This window comes from Alexandromys fortis, unplaced genomic scaffold, assembly GCF_014885135.2.
Source record: "Alexandromys fortis isolate MF-2015 unplaced genomic scaffold, M_Fortis_MF-2015_v1.1 scaffold_6, whole genome shotgun sequence".
Taxonomy (NCBI): domain Eukaryota; kingdom Metazoa; phylum Chordata; class Mammalia; order Rodentia; family Cricetidae; genus Alexandromys; species Alexandromys fortis.
In genome coordinates, this window is record NW_026067902.1 from 18,132,119 (window position 1) to 18,151,933 (window position 19,815).

At 40.3% G+C, this 19,815-nt stretch overlaps 1 protein-coding gene across 4 annotated transcripts in view; it reads left to right on the forward strand.

Moving 5' to 3' along the window:
* The window catches only part of Ttbk2 (tau tubulin kinase 2), a 127,834-nt gene that overhangs the window by 103,288 nt on the left and 4,731 nt on the right, over positions 1–19,815 (forward strand). For all 4 annotated transcript variants that reach the window (XM_050134427.1, XM_050134426.1, XM_050134428.1 and 1 more), the window contains 3 exons: positions 3,217–3,428; positions 5,670–6,255; positions 12,918–14,185. In XM_050134427.1, coding sequence (XP_049990384.1) covers positions 3,217–3,428; positions 5,670–6,255; positions 12,918–14,185 — 2,066 coding nt within the window. The remainder of the gene's footprint in view (positions 1–3,216; positions 3,429–5,669; positions 6,256–12,917; positions 14,186–19,815) is intronic.

Here is a 19,815-nt window from a genome sequence, read left to right on the forward strand (position 1 = left end):
ACGTGCGTGTAGATGTGCGTGTACACGTGCGTGTAGATGTGCGTGTAGATGTGTGTGTACACGTGCGTGTAGATGTGGGTGTACACGTGCGTGTAGATGTGCGTGTAGATTTGCGTGTACACGTGCGTGTAGATGAGGTCAGACCATAGTCCTCTCCATCTCAGCATCCCCTGTCTGCCCCCAGGCTCTCAAACCTGGAATCATTTACATACAAGTAACATCGTATGAACTGAGCGGGTTGGTTTATGTACTTAGGAAGCTATATGCATACATATGTAATGATTATACATGTTAATTAGGGTAGCTAAAAGGGGTTTTTGATTGCTGGACTTCAGTACTTTGATAGCTGGACCCTGATAGTCAGCAAGGAAATGGGAAGAAGAGCAAAGCCTGCCAGAACCATCTTGCCATGCTGGATGGAGCTGGCTAGAGTCCCTTCACTATTCTGAGGAATCTGTCCTATCTCTACACCTTTATTAAGTTATATGACTTTAGCAATGTAAGAGGGGAGGGTGACATGGTGGTTTAAAATGAGAACAAATCATAATGATATATATGTATGAAAATATCACAAACCAGGTTCTTTATATGCTAACCAAAAGATCATCTTAAGAAAAGGCTGGGTGGGTGCCTCAGCAGTTAAGAGCATATACTGCTGTTGAAAAGGACTTGAGTTCAGTTCGTAACATCCGTGTCTGTTGACTGCAGGAGATCTGATGCCTTTGGACTCTAAGGGCATCTACATTCATTGTGCATATACCAATACACACACCCTTACACATACACATGTGCATGCAATTTGAAATAAAAGTAATCTTTTTTAAAAATGAAATGTTATCTTTTTGAAAAAAGAAAAGATCTTTAAGAATATATGCTTAGTATGTTTGAGCTTCTATAATAAAAATTTCATAAAATAGGTCCCTTGCAAACAACAAAACTGTATTTTGTGTAATTCTGGGTTCTGGAAAGTCCAAGATCAAGGCAGGTTTTGGGGTCACTCTAGGGCCCTCTATCAATTTTGTGAGCACTCTGCCTCCATGAGCACATCCTGTCCCACATAGTCCATCTTTTTAGACCATTGTTTGGAATTAGGAGTTAAGTATATGAACTGGAGTATGATAATATAGAAGTTGAGATTGTAGCCTATAAGGCATATACTTTCAGTCATCTGTAAAAGCATTAATACAGAAATGTGGTCCGGCTATTGACTAGCACTGTCTCCACTCACAGTAATCAAGGATGAGCAGTAAAAGGCTGGGTCAGTGTTACGTGTGTTGCTGCAAACTCAGCTCAGTCATGCTGAGCACACTACTGTGGACTACACCTCAAGTCCTAGGAATCTGATTTTTGTAATGTCAACTGTGGTTGTCCTTATGGCATCAGAAGACTGGATTTTGATTTGGTTTTTATTTTTTTCTTCTTCAATTTTTATTTTATGCATGTAGATATTTTGCCTGAATGAATATCTGTGTGTCTAGTGCCCACAGAGGTCAGAAAAGGGTGTCAGAGCCCCTGGAACTGGAGTTAAGAGAAGATGTGACCCACCATGTGGGTGCTGGGAAGTGAACCCAAGTCCCTGCATGAGCAGCAAGTGCTAGTAACCGCTGAACCATCTCTCCAGCCTGAGAGATCTGGATTGTTGGCGTTGGTTGGTTGATTGGTTGGTTAGAGACAGACTCTATGTAGTCTCTAGTAACTCAGCCCTTTGTGTTACTTACTCCATGCCTGGCCTTCCACTCTGCCCTGGCAGCTTCTTGTTGTCTATTTGCTTTTAAGAGAGGGAATGAGAAAGGTGTATAAGAATTTTAGTAGTCTCTCCTGTTTTCAAAGACAACATCCTTTCCAGGATTTAGTTTTAGTATAGTAGAATAGGGTTCTGCAAGCATCTAGATAGATATAATGTAAGAAGTGAAGGTCTTTAGCAGTTTTAGACTATTCTTGTACCGAAAATACTTTTTTGTTTTGTTTTGTTTTTGGTTTTGTTTTTCATGACAGGGTTTCTCTGCCTAACTTTGGAACGTATCCTTGAACTCACTCTACAGGCCAGGCTAGCTTCGAACTCACAGAGATCTACCTGTTTCTGCCTCCTGAGTGCTGGGATTAAAGGCATGCATTATCACACCCCAGCTCCAAAAATACTTTTTTTTTTTTCCCCAAGACAGGGTTTCTCTGTAGCTTTGGAGCCTGTCCTGGAACTAGCTCTTGTAGACCAGGCTGGCCTCGAACTCACAGAGATCCGCCTGCCTCTGCCTCCCGAGTGCTGGGATTAAAGGCTTGCGTCACCATCGCCCGGCTCCAAAAATACTTTTAAAATAAGTAAATTAATACTAAAACTGAGTATAAACCTAGTATAAACTTAGTACAAAGGATTAATAAACAGAAAATTCAAGGCTAGCCTGGTCTAGAAAGAAAGAAAAGAGAAGAAGAAAGCTCAGCCTTAGCTTAGGCTTGTTTCTAACTAACTTTTATAACTTAAATTAACCTTGTTTTTTTAGGTTTTTCAAGACAGGGTTTCTCCGTAGCTTTGGGACTTGTCCTGGAACTAGGCCGGCCTCGAACTCACAGAAATCCACCTACCTCTGCCTCCCAAGTGCTGGGATTAAAGGCATGCCCCACCACCACCCAGAATTAACCTGCTTTTTATATAACTTTTTACCTTTTATTCTCCCTGTATCTCCGTGGCGTCTCTCTCATGCTTGATTTATCATCTCTTTCTATCTCTCCCCGGAAATCCTGCCTATATCTCCTGCCTAGCTACTGGGTCATTCAGCTCTTTATGAAACCAATCAGAAAGCATCTTGGCAAAGACACATCTTTCTTTACAATGTAAACAAATAATCTACAACACATATCCATAGATATACAGTAAGTAAATAAGCAAATACATAGATGCAATTTTCAAGGTTAAAATTAAAAAAAAAATTTAGAGCCAGGTGGTGCACACCTTTAATCCCAGCACTTGGGGGGCAGCGGCAGGTGGATCTCTGTGAGTTCAAGGCCAGCCTGATCTACAAAGTTCCAGGACAGATAGGGCTGTTACAGAGAGAAACCCTGTCTCAAAACAACCAAAATAAACAAATACATTAATAATAATAATAATAATTTTCTGAAAACATATGTAACCATTTGCTGATATTATTTCAAAGGCTTCAGTGATTCTCCCATGTATAATATCTGGACTATTTTTCATGATTCTATTTTATATTTTTTTCCTAGGCTGCTACTGAAGAAGAAAATAGCCATGGTCAAGTAAATGGTATTCTCAATGCTCCAAGCCTTGGTTCGCCAGTTCGTGTCCGATCAGAGATTACGCAGCCAGATAGGGATGTCCCGTTAGTAAGAAAACTACGTTCCATTCACAGCTTTGAGCTAGAAAAGCGTCTGACACTGGAGCCAAAGCCAGATACCGACAAATTTCTTGAGACCTGGTATGTAATATATTTTTTATTTTCCTTTTATATCCATTGTGAAAATTCTTTCAAATAAGAAATTCTTGTGTTTTTATATTACTGACTCCATTAAGTTTCCAGTTGTTTATATTGTTGGACTAGAAGTCTGAACATCAGGGAAGAGTTGCTCCAGACACCATTCACATAACCACAAATTGATGCAAAAGCAAGAGGATTTTTATTCTGTCATGACAGGATCCTTCAGGTTCAGGATATGAAGGACAACGATAGCTGTTACAGTCCATCTTTTAAAGCAAAAAGCCACAGACACAAGGGGGGGACCTGTAGGTTGTTTTCCAACTTATTGGATTGGCTTATTCAAAGGGTTACTAGTAGTGATTGGTCTATTTTAGGGCAGGAGAATAGCTGTGTGGTCAGGTGATAAGGGAGAGCATCTCTGTGGCCTTCCTGACCTTTGGTTCAGTGACTAAATCAATACATCAGGAACTGAGTCAAAATCTGTGGGTTGTATTTGCCTCAATTCCCAAAATGGAGATTATTCTCAAGGACACAGGGGGATGAGCAGTCCAGCATGTGGTTATTTACAAGGACACAAGCAGATAAGCAGTCCAGCATGTGTGTGTGTGGGGGGGTGACTGTCCAGTTTTCAAATGTTAAGATGCTTCAGGAAATGTCTTTAGAGCTGAGAGGCCTCAGAAATGCATTTAGAGTCTTTCAATATCATAGGGTTTTTTTGTTTGTTTGTTTGTTGGTTGGATTTTCAAGACAGGGTTAGTTTCTCTGTGTAGCTTTGGAGCCTGTCCTGGAACTAGGTCTTGTAGACCAGGCTGGTCTCGAACTCACAGAGATCCGCCTGCCTCTGCCTCCCCAGTGCTGGGATTAAAGGTGTGCGCCACCACCGCCCGGCTGTATATATATCGTTATATATCATCATCATTCTTAATTTGACTTGTCTAATATCATTACAAATTTTATAGCAAAGTCTTTGTCTTTGAGAGTGCTGATGAACTTCCTAAAGCCAGATACAGTAATAAGATGAACATACTTTCTGTGGCCTTGTTAGAAAGTGAACTCTTAGAGGCAGCAGTGTAGAGGTTGAAGGGCACGGTGAAGATCACACTGACAGGAATGTGGGGCACACACAGAGAAAAGAAGCGGTGGCAAAATACATAGTAGTAAGTTTGTCACCGTGCCCTGCAGCACTCACACCTCCCAGGAAAGAAGAAAGGCTAAACTTTAGAGATCTATGTATAAATATCTAACGATTGTTGTTTTTGATCAGTATAACAAATTTTGGTAACAAGATGGAAATAAAAATGTAAGATTTGAGGTATATTTACAATTAATAAAAGGCTTCAAGAGGATTAAGATGTATGTGGTGGAACTGTTGGCAATGAAATGTTAGGTTAAGAGAGGCTATGGTTTAGCCTGGGGGTCTAATTCAGTTGGTAGAGTGCCTGCCTACCATATATGAGGCCCTGTGTTCAGTCCCCAGAAAGACATAAACTTTGTGTTGTAGTTAGTATGTGCCTGTAGCCGGGCAGTGGTGGCACACTCCTTTAATCCCAGCACTCAGGAGGCAGAGGCAGGCGGATCTCTGTGAGTTCGAGACCAGCCTGGTCTACAAGAGCTAGTTCCAGGACAGGCTCCAAAACCATAGAGAAACCCTGTCTCGAAAAACCAAAAAAAAAAAAAAATAGTTTAAGCCAGGTGGTTATGGCACACACCTTTAATCCCAGCACTTGGGAAGACAGAGGCAGGCATATCTCTGTTTTTGAGAACAGAGAGTTCCAGATCATCCAGAGCTGAATCAAAAAAAAAAAAAAAAAAAAAAAGGAAAAAAAAAGTATATGCCTGTAATCTCAGTTCTAAGAAAGTAGAGGCAGAAGGGTCAGAAATGCAAGATTATAAGATTATCCATTATTATATATCCAGACATGATCAAATGGATGGATTAGACTTGAACAATGCTTTAACCATTATGAATTACAGTTAAGATCAGAAATAGATGTAAGAGAGCAATAGGAGTAAAAACTTAGTTTGGCAAGGACTCCAGCTAACAAAAGAGACTCTGAGAGTGGAGAGTGTTGAGGAAGAGCAGGAGTGGCAAGTAGAGAACTTCAACTCTGTGAAATCCCCTGTGGTTTTTTCATACGTACTCATCACACTTGTGCAAGAATGTTTGTCACATAGAGTTTATCAGTATCTCATGATTGCTTCTCTAAGGACAACTGAGTAACGTTTTTCTCTCTCCTTAAGCATGGAGAAAATGCAGAAAGAATCCAGTGCAGGAAAGGAGTCTGTTCTCCCTGCTCTGCCTCAGAAGCCTTGCGTTCCTGTTGTGTCCCGCACTGACCACGTCTGGCACTATGATGAAGAATACCTTCCTGATGCCTCCAAACCTGCCTCTGCTAACACACCAGAGCAAGCAGATGGTGGTGGCAGCAATGGATTTATAGCTGTTAATTTAAGCTCTTGCAAGCAGGAGGTTGATTCCAAAGAATGGGTGATTGTGGACAAGGAGCAAGACCTTCAGGACTTTAGGACAAATGAGGTGTTAGGCCATAAAACAACTGGAAGCCCTTCAGACGAGGAGCCTGAAGTGCTTCAGGTCCTTGAAGGGTCTCCTCAAGATGAAAAGATCCAAGTAGGTCCTTGGACTGACAACCGTCACTTAAAGGAAAGCTCAGGTGTGGTCTTAGCACTTTCTGCAGAAGGTCCTGCCACTGCTGCTTCAGAACAGTACACAGATAGGCTAGACCTCCAGGCTGGAGCTGCTAGTCAGTTCATCACAGTTACTCCCACAAGTCCAATGGAGGCACAAGCAGAAGGACCCCTGACTGCGGTAAGAAACTGCTTTTGTTGTTATTTTGTGTTGTCTGCTCAATGTGCTAAATTAAAAAAAAAAAAAAAAGCCCGAACTGGGTGTGGTTATACACATTTTCAATCTCAGGACTCAGGAAGTAGAGGTAGGTTGATCTCTGAGTTTGAGGCTAGATTCTTTTACGTAGTGAGTTCTAGGACAGCCAGGGATACACAGTGAGACCTTTTCTCAAAATAACAACAACAAAAAGAGAAAACTAGAGCTAGGAAAATGACTCAATCAGTAAATTATTTGTTGTGCATATATGAGGACCTGACTTCAGATACTCAGCACCCACATGAAACCCAGGCATGGCAGTACACATCTGTAACTAAGTTACAGCACTAAGTTAGAGTATGTGTGGGGCCGGGGACAAAGACAAACGGGACCCTGGAGCTTAAGGCCAGCCAGTCTAGCCAAATCACTGAGTTCCAGATCTAGTGAGATCCTGTCTCAAAAAATAAGGTGTGTCCCACACGTACAAGCACGTTCTTACACAACCACATGCATACATGCACAGAGAGAGAGAGAGAGAAAGAGAGAAGAAAAAGAAAGGTTAGGTGGCATGGTGGTTCGCAGCTATAACCCCAGAATTTAAAAAGCCATAGAAAGAGGACACTGTGTGTTCAAGGGCAGAGCTCACTGTGGCCTTACCTATCTTTGCAGTAATTCTTCTCGTCTTCCCTTCAGACCTCTTTTTTCCAAGCACCACTCCTCATTTGCGGTGGAAGCAGAATACCTCAGGCTGTTCAGAGCCTGAGTGGTCTTGGTGTCGCTGTGCTGACAGGTCACACATCTCTCCTTCTAGATTTGGGATTTAGTTAAGAAAGCATCAAGTTAGCCTAGCAGTAGTGGCACATGCCTTTAATCCCAGCACCTGGGAGGCAGAGGCAGGTGGATCTCTGTGAGTTTGAGGTCAGCCTGGTCTACAAGAGCTAATTCCAGGACAGGCTCTAAAAACTATGGGGACCCTGTCTCGAAAAACAAAAAACAAACAAAAAAGCATTAAGTTAACTGAGAGCAGATGAGATGCTTTTGAAGAACAAACTATTCCTATTCCAGGTTTGTAGCTCACAGTAACTGTTCAAGTTCATGGCTTTATTAAAATGAACTTTGACTTTTTTAAATGTTTATATTTTATTTCAGTTCTTTTGTTTATCTTGATAAGAATTGAAATAACTAGTCATTTTCCTGTGTAACAATAAAGGCATCTTTCCTGTGTTCTGTGCCAGAGTCCTACCACAGAATAGAGGGAACTGATGTCTGTTTTATCATGTTACTGATAGTTCTTTTGTCAGCTGCTTTCATTAAAAAGTCCTTTTTGTGAATTTGTAAAAAAAAAAAAAAGAGAGAGAGAGAGAGAGAGAGAGAGAGAGAGAGAGAGAGAGAGAGAGAGAGACCGAACCACTGTAAAGTCAAGCTAGTCTGGGATACATAGCCCCGGGCAACCTGGGCTACAGACCGAAACACTTATGTCAAAATAAATAAATAAACAAAAGCAGAAAAGAGAAGGTAGGTTAGTAGATCAGTTAAGATTGGACAATAATTAGAGGCTTAAGTTTAGCAAATGGGTACATGTAAACATAGTTTTTATGCAGAATTCTATAGTCAACCTGCAATAATGAAAAAATAAAGCCTGGTGGTGGTGGCGGCGGCGCATGCCTTTAATCCCAGTACTTGGGAAGTAGATCTCTGTGAGTTTAAGGCCAGCCTGGTCTACAGAGTGAGCTTCAGGTTAGCTGGAGCTAATTATGAGACCCTGTCTTGGGGAAAAAAAGAAGAAAGAAAATAATAATTTTAGTGAACTTTTCTTTGTTACATTAAACTTAATACATGAACTAGCATTATAACTTAATTTTGCAACATTCATAATTAGACTACAAGATCTGCCTGCTTATATGTGTATGTATACAAATTATTGTAAACATTTTTATTGTTGGGTCCAGGGGGGTTGCACAAAGATGAGAACACCACCAAGTCTAATAAACTGGAAGCAAACTTTATTTCAGAAACCAGATCCTAGGAAAACCAGAAACAAACTTAAAAATAAAAAATAAAAAACACCGTGGAGCACAGAAACTTATCAGCTAGCTGAGACCACAGCCAGAGATGGTGTTTGTTAGGCTGTGGCAAAAGGCCCGTTTCTGAACCCACTTTTTATAGTAGGAGCCAAGCATTAGGTCTGGGCAAAGGAATTTTTACAACCTTGCGCTGACCTTTCCGTTAGTCAGCAGAGACCCTAAAGAGGGGAGTGAGTTCTAATGTCTATGGGTAACTAGGCAGCCATCATGAAATATTTTTCAGAGGAGATTACAACGAAAGTCACTAATTGCAAGAAACGGATGTCTTTAGCAATTAGAAAGGGGACTGCTAGTAATACTAGAAGGTTAATACATTAGGATTAACAGGTTCTTAGGCTGAGAATTTAGAAGATAGAGGAAATTATCAGAGCTCATCAGTCAACCTGTGTTTGTACCTTGTCCACTGTCTCCAGGTACCTCCAGGCAGTGTATACTGGAGCCCCAAGCCTCTCATTTGGTGGCGCCAGTTTCCTGTAACAGAGACGGTGCCTAACCCAGAGGTCACATATCTCTGTCTCCTAAAGGTTAACTCAGTTCATATCTGTCGTTCATCAGGGATAGCCAGGATACTACTCTCAATTTGTAGGGAGAAGCCCTGGCCTTGTAAATAAAACAGCCAGTTGTAAACTGAAATGACCTAAACTGATAGAGGCTTCCCAAGCATCTGAGAAAATAGCTCACTGTGAATGATTGATCCTTGATCTGCTGAGAAAGCTGCTGATAGTCTGTTCTCATTCTTCTAGACTTATAACTCAAATATATTTCTATTTTTACATTCTTACTTTTGGAATCTACATTTTTATTTTCTTATTCTTGGACTCTTCATTATCATATTGAAGAATTTCATTCTATGTCTGCTAATATAGGCCTGCATTTAACCATTTGTAGTTTGTTCATTTATACTGTTAACAGGTCTAAGCCTTTTTTTGAAATCTCTACCCAGAAATTTCTCATGTTTTACATTTCTCTTACTTGTGAGATGCCCACTATGTAGGATGCAGAATCTCAAGTCTGGCTTTCAGAACTTCTATGTTTCTAAGTCAGGGGTAGAGTAAACTTCATTTTGAAGTGTTTGAAGGCAGCTGTGACCAAGTTTTCTGGGAAGAAATCTTTTGGAGGAACAGTACTGCCAGTTCTCAGCCTTGAGCATGCCACTATTAAAAACAGTTGCTTTTTTGAAGTAAACAGCAGCTTTGTGAGCTGGAGGAATCCAGAAAAACCAGCTTCAGACGGTAAGGACTGCAACACAGCACACTTGTTCTGACATAGGTAGCCTGTGCCAGACTTCCTTAAGTTTTGTAGTCATTAGACAGCCTTCCTTTCTAACGTAATAGTCTCAGCATCATTTTCCAAATTGAATTTTTTTTTGTTAAAACACATTTTGATGTACCAGGTTTGTTTGTTTATTTATTTATTTATTTATTTTAGTTTTTCGAGACAGGGTTTCTAGCTTTGGAGCCTGTCCTGGCACTAGCTCTTATAGACCAGGCTGGCCTCGAACTCACAGAGATCCGCCTGCCTCTGCCTCCCAAGTGCTGGGATTAAGGCGGATGTACCAGGTTTAAAACACTTGGAAAAGATACTGATGAAATTTTTTCTTTAGGAACACTTCTGTAAGAATTGTCAATGCTCCAAAATAGAGAAATAAATGTCTTCTTACTTCTTTTCCTATCAGAGTTTAGTTAATCTTCCATCCTGTCCCCTCCAGGACTTCTCTGTACAATTTTATAGGTTGTTTGTGGCATAGAAAAGCCTAGCCCAAGAGTTACATAAGCTACGGCTAACTTCTAGTCCAACCTGAGTTGTGTTTTGTTTAGGATTTTCCCCACCCCGAGTGGTTTAGGATTTTTAAACTCATGCCTATAATCCCCATACTCAGGAAACCAAGAAAGGAGCATTGCTGTGTGTTCCAAACCAGCCTGAGCTATAAAGGAATTTACTAAGTAGACCAGGCTTGGTCTCGACCTTGAACCCCCAGAGATCCACCTCTTCCCAAGTGCGGGCAGATTAAAGGCGTGTGGGCTACATCCCCTACCTTTGCCCCAGACTATACTATTTTTTGTTTTGTTTAAATTTATGTGTATGGATGTTTTGCCTGCATGTATGGCTGTGCCTGGCCACAGAGGCCAGGGTGTCTGACCCCTTGACTGGAAGAGTTACAGACAGCTGTGAGCTGCTCTGTGGGTGCTGGGAACTGAATTCAGATTCTTTTTAAGAGCAATAAGCACTTTTAACCCTTGAGCCATTTCTTTAACCCCCAAAATGTAATTTTTTGCTTTTGTTTTTTTGAGACAGGATTTCTTTGTGTAGCCTTGACTGTCTTGACTGTCCTAGAACTCGCTCTATAGACCAGGCTGGTTTCAGACACAGAGATAATGCCTGTCTCTGTGCTGGGATTAAAGGTGTGTGCCACTACCGCCCACCAAAATGTAAAGTTTTGATAGGACAGGAATTTGTAATTTGATTATTTTGGGCAATGTCATAAGTAATACATTATTCTAATACTTGTATCTTGTACTTCTAAATTGTCCTTGTCCGTGGGTCAATATGAGATATAGATGTTATACCTTCCATGTTATATCAAACAAAGCAAAACAAAAAACCAGGCTATTTGGTGCAAGTATTTAATTTTCCAAGGCTTTTATTATCCTTGAGCAAGAAAAAAACAACGTGTGATTCATAAGTTAAAATGGATAGGGTAGTTGATTCATATGGTCTCCTGCTGTGTAGCCAACTCTTAACATGTTACTAAAAAATTAGTGCTATTCTTCCTGAACTATTAAAGTAATTCTATTTGATTATTTCTTTGATTGTAATAAATAAATAATAAGACTTCTATACTCATTAGTATGTAGGTTTTAATATTGGGCATTAATAAAACTATGGGAACATGAAGGAAGCGGAGACTATGAAGGTGATGTCGTTAGTCTGCAGAAAGGCATGGGTGACACAAGTCAAGGACAAGAATAGAGCGATAGAAATAGTGTGCCTTTGCTGGGCATGGTGGCTCTTGCCTCTAATCCCAGAGACTAACGCACGAAGATAGTTATAAACCCAAAGTCAGCCTGGGCTGCATAGCAAAACCTTGTCTTAAAAGAAAAAAGTTATCGACTTGCTGAACATAGCGGACAATGAGGACTACTGAGACCTCAAGAACAATGGCAATGGGTTTTTGATCCTACTGAACCTATTGGTTTCGTGGGGGGAGCCTAAGCAGTTTGGATGCTCACCTTACTAGACCTGGATGGAGGTGGGTGGTCCTTGGACTACCCACAGGGCAGGGAACCCTGATTGCTCTTTGGGCTGACGAGGGAGGGGGACTTGATTGGGGGAGGGGGAAGGAAAGGGGAGGCGGTGGGGAAGAGACAGAAATCTTTAATAAATAAATAAATTTAAAAAAAGAAAAATAAAAAGATAAGGTAGATATAAATATTATAATCATAAAAAAGTTATCATCTAACCGTTATGAGGTGCAGAAGTTCATGGTATGAAAGGTGCAAACAGCTTATGCGAGGTTACTGCTTAGTCTATAGGTAGCATGTTGTAAGTACAGGGGTTGTGTTTGTCTTTGAACTTCAAGGTTAACAGAAGTATTTGCAGCTACACTTTGAATCAGTTTTCTCTTGGCCCTGGGTTTTCTCTTTTCTTCTCTTCAGGGTTTTTACAGACTGAGAGCAGATGCTGTGTCAGTAGTAGACTGTGGTGTGTGTGGCTTTCCAGACCCTCATGTCCTGTCTGTGACTTTTTTTTGGCTTTGTTTTTCTTCATTTATGAACTCGTATTAATAATGGAATTCAATTAAATTTGGGGGAAACAAAAATAGCAGTGTTATAGAATTTATAGAAATGAGTTTGAATATTTTATAAAATTCAAAAGGCTATGAGATGTTACATGAGAGTAAGTCATGTACAGTTTGTTATAATTGCCTTAAATTCTGTCTAGCCGTTCATACACATTTTCCTTATAAGATTGTTAGTCATGCATGCACACACACACACAGGTCATAAGATGATCAAAGGAGTCAATCTCAGATCTGTAGGAGTTATTTCTGGCTTCATTCCCAAAAGGCCAGTAAAGCATTGCCCTTGTAAACATTGTTCCATTTGTTTTGGATCAGTATTGGAATTACATACACTACTAGGGCGACTGCTCTCGGTTTATTGTGAATGTAGATGTTTACCTCCCAATGTCATTTCACATCTACTTTTCTATTTCCACAGTAGGTCTTAAAAGGGAACTTTAAAAAAGTGATGTACTGTGAATTTTAGATTTTAATATTATTATAAAAATATACTAGAGGGCCAGCAAAGATGACTGAGGAGATATGACCAGAGTTTAATTCCTAGGACCTACACGGTGGAAGGACCCCCGGCAAAACACACCACACACACACACACACACACACACACACACTGACAGGCAAGATTGTCTAGTGAGTAAGGTGCTTGCTCCCAAGCCTAAAAACATCTTTGCTACTCTTACAAATTGTATTATATCTCAAATCATGCATCTGACTGATAACCCACATAATTAGATGTTTTACGTTTTTCCCCACTTCTCCAGATTACAATTCCTAGACCTTCTGTGGCATCAACACAGTCAACTTCAGGAAGCTTTCACTGTGGTCTACAACCAGAAAAGAAAGACCTTCAGCCCTTGGAACCCACTGTGGAACTTTATTCTCCAAGGGAAAACTTCTCATGCTTGGTTGTAACAGAAGGCGAACTTCCTAGTGGAGGAAGCAGAATGGATTTGGGACTCCAGATAGATCATGTTAGCCATGACTTATTACCCAATGTCAGAGACGGCGATACATCTCAGGACTTGGGACCAAAAGACCTTCCTGACCATAATAGACTAGTTGTGAAAGAATTTGAAAATCTCCCAGGAGAAACAGAGGAAAAAAGCATTCTTCTGGGCTCAGATAATGAAGATGAGAAGTTAGTTAAAGGACAGCATTGCGTTGAAATTTCTCTCCCAGGAGAGTTTGTGACTGCAGAAAGGGATCAGTCAGCTACCACAGAACCTCTTGATGTATCAAAGACACAGAATTTTAGTGTGGTGCCAAATCAGGACAAAAACCATGAGATAATGAAGCTTTTGGCAGTTGGAACTTCAGAAATTTCTCAACAAGTCATTGACCCACATGCTGAAGGGCAGATGGGCCAGGTGGCAGCAATGCAAAACAATAAGCTATTTAAGGGTGCTGACATTAGGAGTGAAGATGTGCCCGGACATCAGGGGGACCTCTCTACTTTTTTACACCAAGAGGGAAAGAGAGATAAAGTTGTTCCTAGGAATGGAGAGCTGTATCATTGTGTCTCAGAGAGTCATGGTCCTCCCACCCGCAAGGACATGCTTCGGGCATCCTTTGTAACCAGGCACAGCCGGATTCCTGTTTTAGCACAAGAAATAGACTCAGCTTTTGAATCATCCTCTGCAGTCTCTGCAAAAGAAAAGCTTCTACAGAAGAAAGCCTACCAGCCAGAACTTGTCAAACTTCTGGTGGAAAAAAGGCAGTTCAAGTCTTTCTTGGGGGACCTTTCAAGTGCCTCTGAGAAGCTGCTAGAGGAGAAATTAGCTGCTGCTCCTGTTCCCTTTTCTGAGGAGGAAGTCTTCACTCCCTTTTCCCGTCTGGCCGTAGATTCCCACATGAGTAGATCAGCTGAAGATGGCTTTCTGTCACCCATCCTCTCCCAGTCTAGAAAGAGCAAGATTCCAAGGCCAGTTTCCTGGGTCAGCACGGATCAAGTTAACAGCTCAGCTTCACCTCAGTTCTTGCCTAGGCCGCCACCAGGAAAGCCACCAATCAGGCCTGGAGTAGAAGCCAGGTAAGGCTTAATGCTTTCCGTGTGTGTAGCATGTATTGGTGTTTTCAAGTGTGCTTTACTGTATGACATCAGTGGTAGTGCTTCTTTTGAGCATGTTTTCTTCTCTCCCTTTCACAAGCCTTAGGGCACAGTATAGATTGACCCAAGACTATACATTTTGTTTCTACTGTGACAAAATAAACATAAAATTTACCATCTTACTCATTTTAAGAGTTCTTTTCAGTGGCATTAACTGTGTTAATTTTGCCATGCAACCATCCACTTCTCAGGTTCTCTTCATCATAGAAAATTGAAACTCAGTCCCAGCAACACTCATCTTTTTTGTTGTTGTTTTTTTTTTATGTTTTTTGTTACTATAAACACTTCTGGTAAGTGTAGAATCTGTAGTATTTGTTCTGTAGCTGACCTATTTTTCTTAGCAGAAAGGCTTTAGGTCATTCATGTTAGTGTCTAGCAGAATTTCCTTTCTTCTAAAGATGTTTGAGAGGAAAGGAATTTATATCATTTTGGTGGGCGGGTTTTTTTTGTTTGTTTTTTGTTTTGTTTTGGTTTAGTTTTTTGAGACAAGGTTCCCTATATATCTCTGACCTGGAACTCACTCTATAGATCAGGTTAGCCTCAAACTCACAGAGATCTGCCTGCCCATGCCTCCTTGAGTGCTGGGATTAAAGGTGTGAGTCACCACCACCCAGCAATTTTGGTGTTTGTTTTATAGTGGCTGTACAACGTTTTGTTTATTTACATTTGTGTGTGTGCCTGAGTGTGCCTTTGTAGACACAGAGATCAAGGACAGCTTGTGGGTCTTGGTTCTTTCCTTCTACTTTGTGGGTCTCAGGATCCAACTCAGGCTGTCAGGCTGACAAGCACCTTTGCTGCTGAACCATTTGCTGGCCCTGCCTTAAAGCATTTTGTTCTTTGTTTATTGTATCTGTTTTCTTTCCTACTGGTGTGTGTATGTGTGTGGTGAAACTTTAAACTCCTTTATTTTTCCTATTGTGTATGTTGTGCCTGTTTCATTGTGGTCAACATGGAGTACACAGACTGTCCCGAAGTTCCAGCATTCTAATTGGGTTTTTAGCAGTGTAATGCTCCTTTAAGTTTCCATCCCCAGACCTTGTACTTGTTCAGATATAAGAGTACATCTTCATTTTATATCCCCAAACATAAGCTTATAATTGTTTAGTTTTGCTTTTGCAATAAGAGCTTTTATAGCTCAAACTGGCCTTGAACTCCTGATCCTCTGTAGGCTTCAAGTTACTCTCTAGTATACCCTCATTTCAAACTGCAGTAACTTCATTCAGCTTGCATTGCTAGATGCAGGTCTGATGGTAATGTCAGTGGTTATGTAGTACAGGTATTGAACCCAGGGTCTCACGCATGCTAAGGACATACTCTACCTCTCAGCTATACTGCCAAGACACTACCTCGGCTCTTACCCACAGTATCATCATTTTTCCCTCATCTTTGAGGGATACTTTCTCAACATGGGATTCTTGATTGACAGTTCTTTTCTTAGAGCTTTAAAAATCTCAGCCCTCAGGGCTGGAGAGGTAGCTCAGATGTTAAGGGCTCTTGCTGTTCTTCCAGAGTTCAATTCCCAGCAACCATATGGTGACTCAAAACCATCTCTGAGATCTGGTACCCTCTTCTGCCCTGAAGGTATACATGTAGGCACAACACTATATACATAATAAATAAATCTTAAAAAAAAATCTCAGACCTCAGACTATTGCCCTTTGACCTCCAGAAGTTCTGGTGAGAAAAGTCTTTGCAGACTCCTTATATCTAACAAGCTATTTATGTCTTGCTGTTCCCAAGACTCTTGACAATTTGACTGTGTCTTGGTTTGATGATAACTGATTCGGTAACTTTGGGGTTATCCTGCTCAGAGTTCATTGAGCTTCCTGGGTGTTCTGTCTTGGGAGTCTCCTGCTGTTCTTCAGGCAGTCTCTTCTTTCTCTCTTTTCCTTCTGCAACTCCTATGGTACCTCCATCAGTCCACTTGTTAGAGTCTTAACTCTCTTCTGCAATCCTATCTTACCGTTTTCTTCTTCTCACTGTTCAAATGTGCTTACACACCATCGCACTTGTGTGGCAGCCAGAGATCAGCTGGAGGGAGCTGGTTCTTTTCTTCCATCATGTAGGTTCTGGGGGTTGACCTTAGGTCACCAAACTTGGAGGCAAAGCATCTTTCCCCACTGAGTCAACTCTCCAGCCTGCCCTAGTCTTTAATATTTAGTTTCTTAGAGGGAAAAGAGAGAAAAGTAGAGGTAGAGTGAGAAAATACTAGTTCTTTGTGTCCCTGAAAATCACTTCAGTCACAGAAAAGGGGGCTTACAGTGATGGACAGAGATACAAGCAGAGGTAGTGGGCGGCCGCTCTTACATATCATGAGAACAGCAACGAAAAACTAGATAGAGCACATTAAAATAAAGTTTAATGCCATATTTTTTTTCAGACTTAAGCCAGCAGAATAAAAGGAATTTTCAACCAATGGGACGATTATCCTTTTTTTTTTTTTTTTTTTTTTTGGTTTTTNTAATGTATAATATTTTGTGGTTATTTCTTAATCACCAGGAATGCTATTGATAGGTTGCTTTTTATAAAGTTGATTATGTCTTGGCTGTCTGAGCTTGACAGGTTGTTTTGTTTACCTCACATAGAACATAATGTGATTCTAAGTAAACATGAGTACCCAAATGTGGTTCTTGATGAGTAGCCACGTGATTGTACTATAAAGTTTATATATGGTTATGTAAATAAGACTATTGAATTTCTGCATCTCACAGTAAATATTCTTTTCATTTCTTTTATTTTTTAGTTTTATCATCCTGTCTAGTTTCTCCCCCATCCTCTCCTTCCATTTCACCCCCATCCACTTTTCCATTTCTCTTTTGAAAATCAAAGACCTTTTTTTTTGCCAAATGGCCTTGATATCACTTTCCACTTTTATTAGTAGTTTCTAAGGTTGTAAAATATAAAGTCATTTATTATCATTTTAGTTTTGCAGAAAGTTTATTCATACATGGTTGGGGGAGTTGGACTTTCTGTACCAAATTTATATAAGATTTACAGGAAAGCCTTATTTAGGTAGCAATACCACTGGGTGATAGTGGAGGGTTTAAGGCAGGGTCATTTGCTCTACTAGACAACACAGAAGAGAAGGGCAAATGAAACTTCACATCTTCATTGTGGTTGTTCTCCATGCATCAAACTGTTGTTGTCACTGTAGTTCCTGTGAATAGTCTAAACTTGACCAGCAATCTGTTTTGTTGTTTAATGTGCTGTTTTCTGGTACTTTATTTAAAATAGACTTAATAGTTAAGCATTGGTAAATGCTACATAAACCTACTAATTGATTGCATTTAAAAATATTAGTGTACCTTTTTAATTACTGTGTTGTGTTTCTATTCTAAATTCATGTAAAAGGCAAATGAGACTTCTGTATAAAGTATGATTATCCTTTTTTTTTTTTTTTTTTTTTTTTGGTCTTAGAGACAGGGTTTCTCTGTGGTTTTGGAGCCTGTCCTGGAACTAGCTCTTGTAGACCAGGCTGGCCTCAAACTCACAGGGATTTACCTGCCTCTGCCTCCCAAGTGGTGGGATTAAAGGCATGCGCCATCACCCCCTAATGGGACAATTATCTTTGAAGTTACCACCATATGCTCGAACTCCTAAAATTAAAACTAAACAAAATAAAAATATACCAGCCTCTGAAATGTCCCATCCTATCACTTTGAATAATGTAGCATAAGTCATTTGTATCACTAGGCAATTTCTTTTTTTCTTTTTTTATTATCTATTTTTATTTTAAAAAAGAAAACAAACTTTTCATTATACATACCAATTCAAGTTCCCACTCCCTCCTCTCCTTCCATTCCCTCCACATACCCTCCCACCTCACCCCCATCCATTCCTCAGAGAGGGTAAGGCACATTGCTTTGGGGAAGGTCCAAGGCCCTTCCTAGTATATTTAGGCTGAGCAAGGTATCCATCCAAAGAGAATGTGTTCCCAAAAAGCCAGTGCATGCAATAGGGATAAATCCTGGTGCCACTGCTAGGGGCCCCTCAGTCCGCCCCATCCATGCAACTGTCAACCACATTCAGAGGGACTAGTTTGGTCCTATGCTTGTTCCTTCCCAGTCCAGCTGGAGTTGGTGAGCTCCTATGGCTCAGGTAGACTGTTTCAGTGGGTGCGCCCATCATGGTCTTGACCCCTTTGCTCATATTCTCATTAGGCAATTTCTTGATAGTTGATCTGGTTAGTAAACACAAGGGTTAGGACCTTGTAAGATTCTCAGCGCTAGCAAGAAAATGTTTGTATTATTACCATTGGAACTTGCAGAATGAGAAAATTACGCATTAATTCATGTACTTAGAAGAAATGGGAAATTAGAGGAGTAGTACTACTGAAGCAGAATGTAAATTAATTTGTAGCTTTTGTTATTGGATCGTTTTTCTGTTCAGCATTGTATGCAGGTTAGCCTATACTTATTTCTCATAAAACTATAATGAATGTTGAATACTCCCAAGGCATCTGAGAAAATTATCTTTCCTAGTTTGCATTGATATAAGCCATAACAACTTGTTGATTATTTTTACTGAGAATTTATTATTCAAAACTTTGAAGCTCATGCTGGTGCTGTGCACCTTGATCATCAACCATTGGCAGTGTCATTGTTGTTGGCATCATTCATAGCTGTGCTGGCATCGGGGGTGGGGACAAAGAGCAACTAGAACACAGAGCCTCCAAACAGACTTTTTTTTTTCCCCAAAGATTTTATTTTTAATGGAGGAGAGGGTATGTGTGCATGTGGCAGGTGCCCTCAGAGGCCAGAAAAGGGTGTAGGATCCCTTGTAGCTAGTTAAAAGCGGTCATGAGTTGCCCAATGTGGGTGCTGATCCTTTGGAAGCATTGTACTCTTAGCTTCTGAGCTATATCTACAGCCTAAGGATAGTTTTTGTTTGTTTTGTTTGCTTAGTCTGATTCCTTCAAGTTGTATGCCAACTGCTTTAGAAACTATTACTGCCACAGGGCTGAAGGTGGGATGGGTAGCTACTACCTTGCTAAAATCTGAAATTGACAAAGTTAACTGAAGCTTATGATCCAAGTTTTCCTCTGTGTATTGCAAGCTTTTAATTCACTTCAGATTTCTAAAATAACTACATTCAACAGACTCTTCTCTGCATTTGTTTTCTAGGTGGGAGAGGTTCCTGGCATCAAAAAAAAATGTCCGCATATATATATATATATATATATATTCTCTACTTAAAACCTGACATACTACTCAGCTTATTGTTCTTATAATCATTTACAAGAGACAGACTAACTTAGGAGAATGAGATTCTAAAGAAGTTCACTGGAATTCTAAATAGTGTCCCACCCCCTTAGTCACAACATATGAACACTTGTGTATTTCTACATATGTGAGTCTCCCTTTACTCTCATGGAATCTAATCACTTCCCAAAGGCCCTACCTCTAAATGCCAGTCAGACTAACATTCCACTTTGTTATTAACAGTAGCTTAAGACCTTAAGGATTAAACTAATAAAGATGGTACAGAGACAACCCATACTTCCGTATGAATTGATTATAAAGATGGCTGTGATAGTACACGTGGATGCCAAC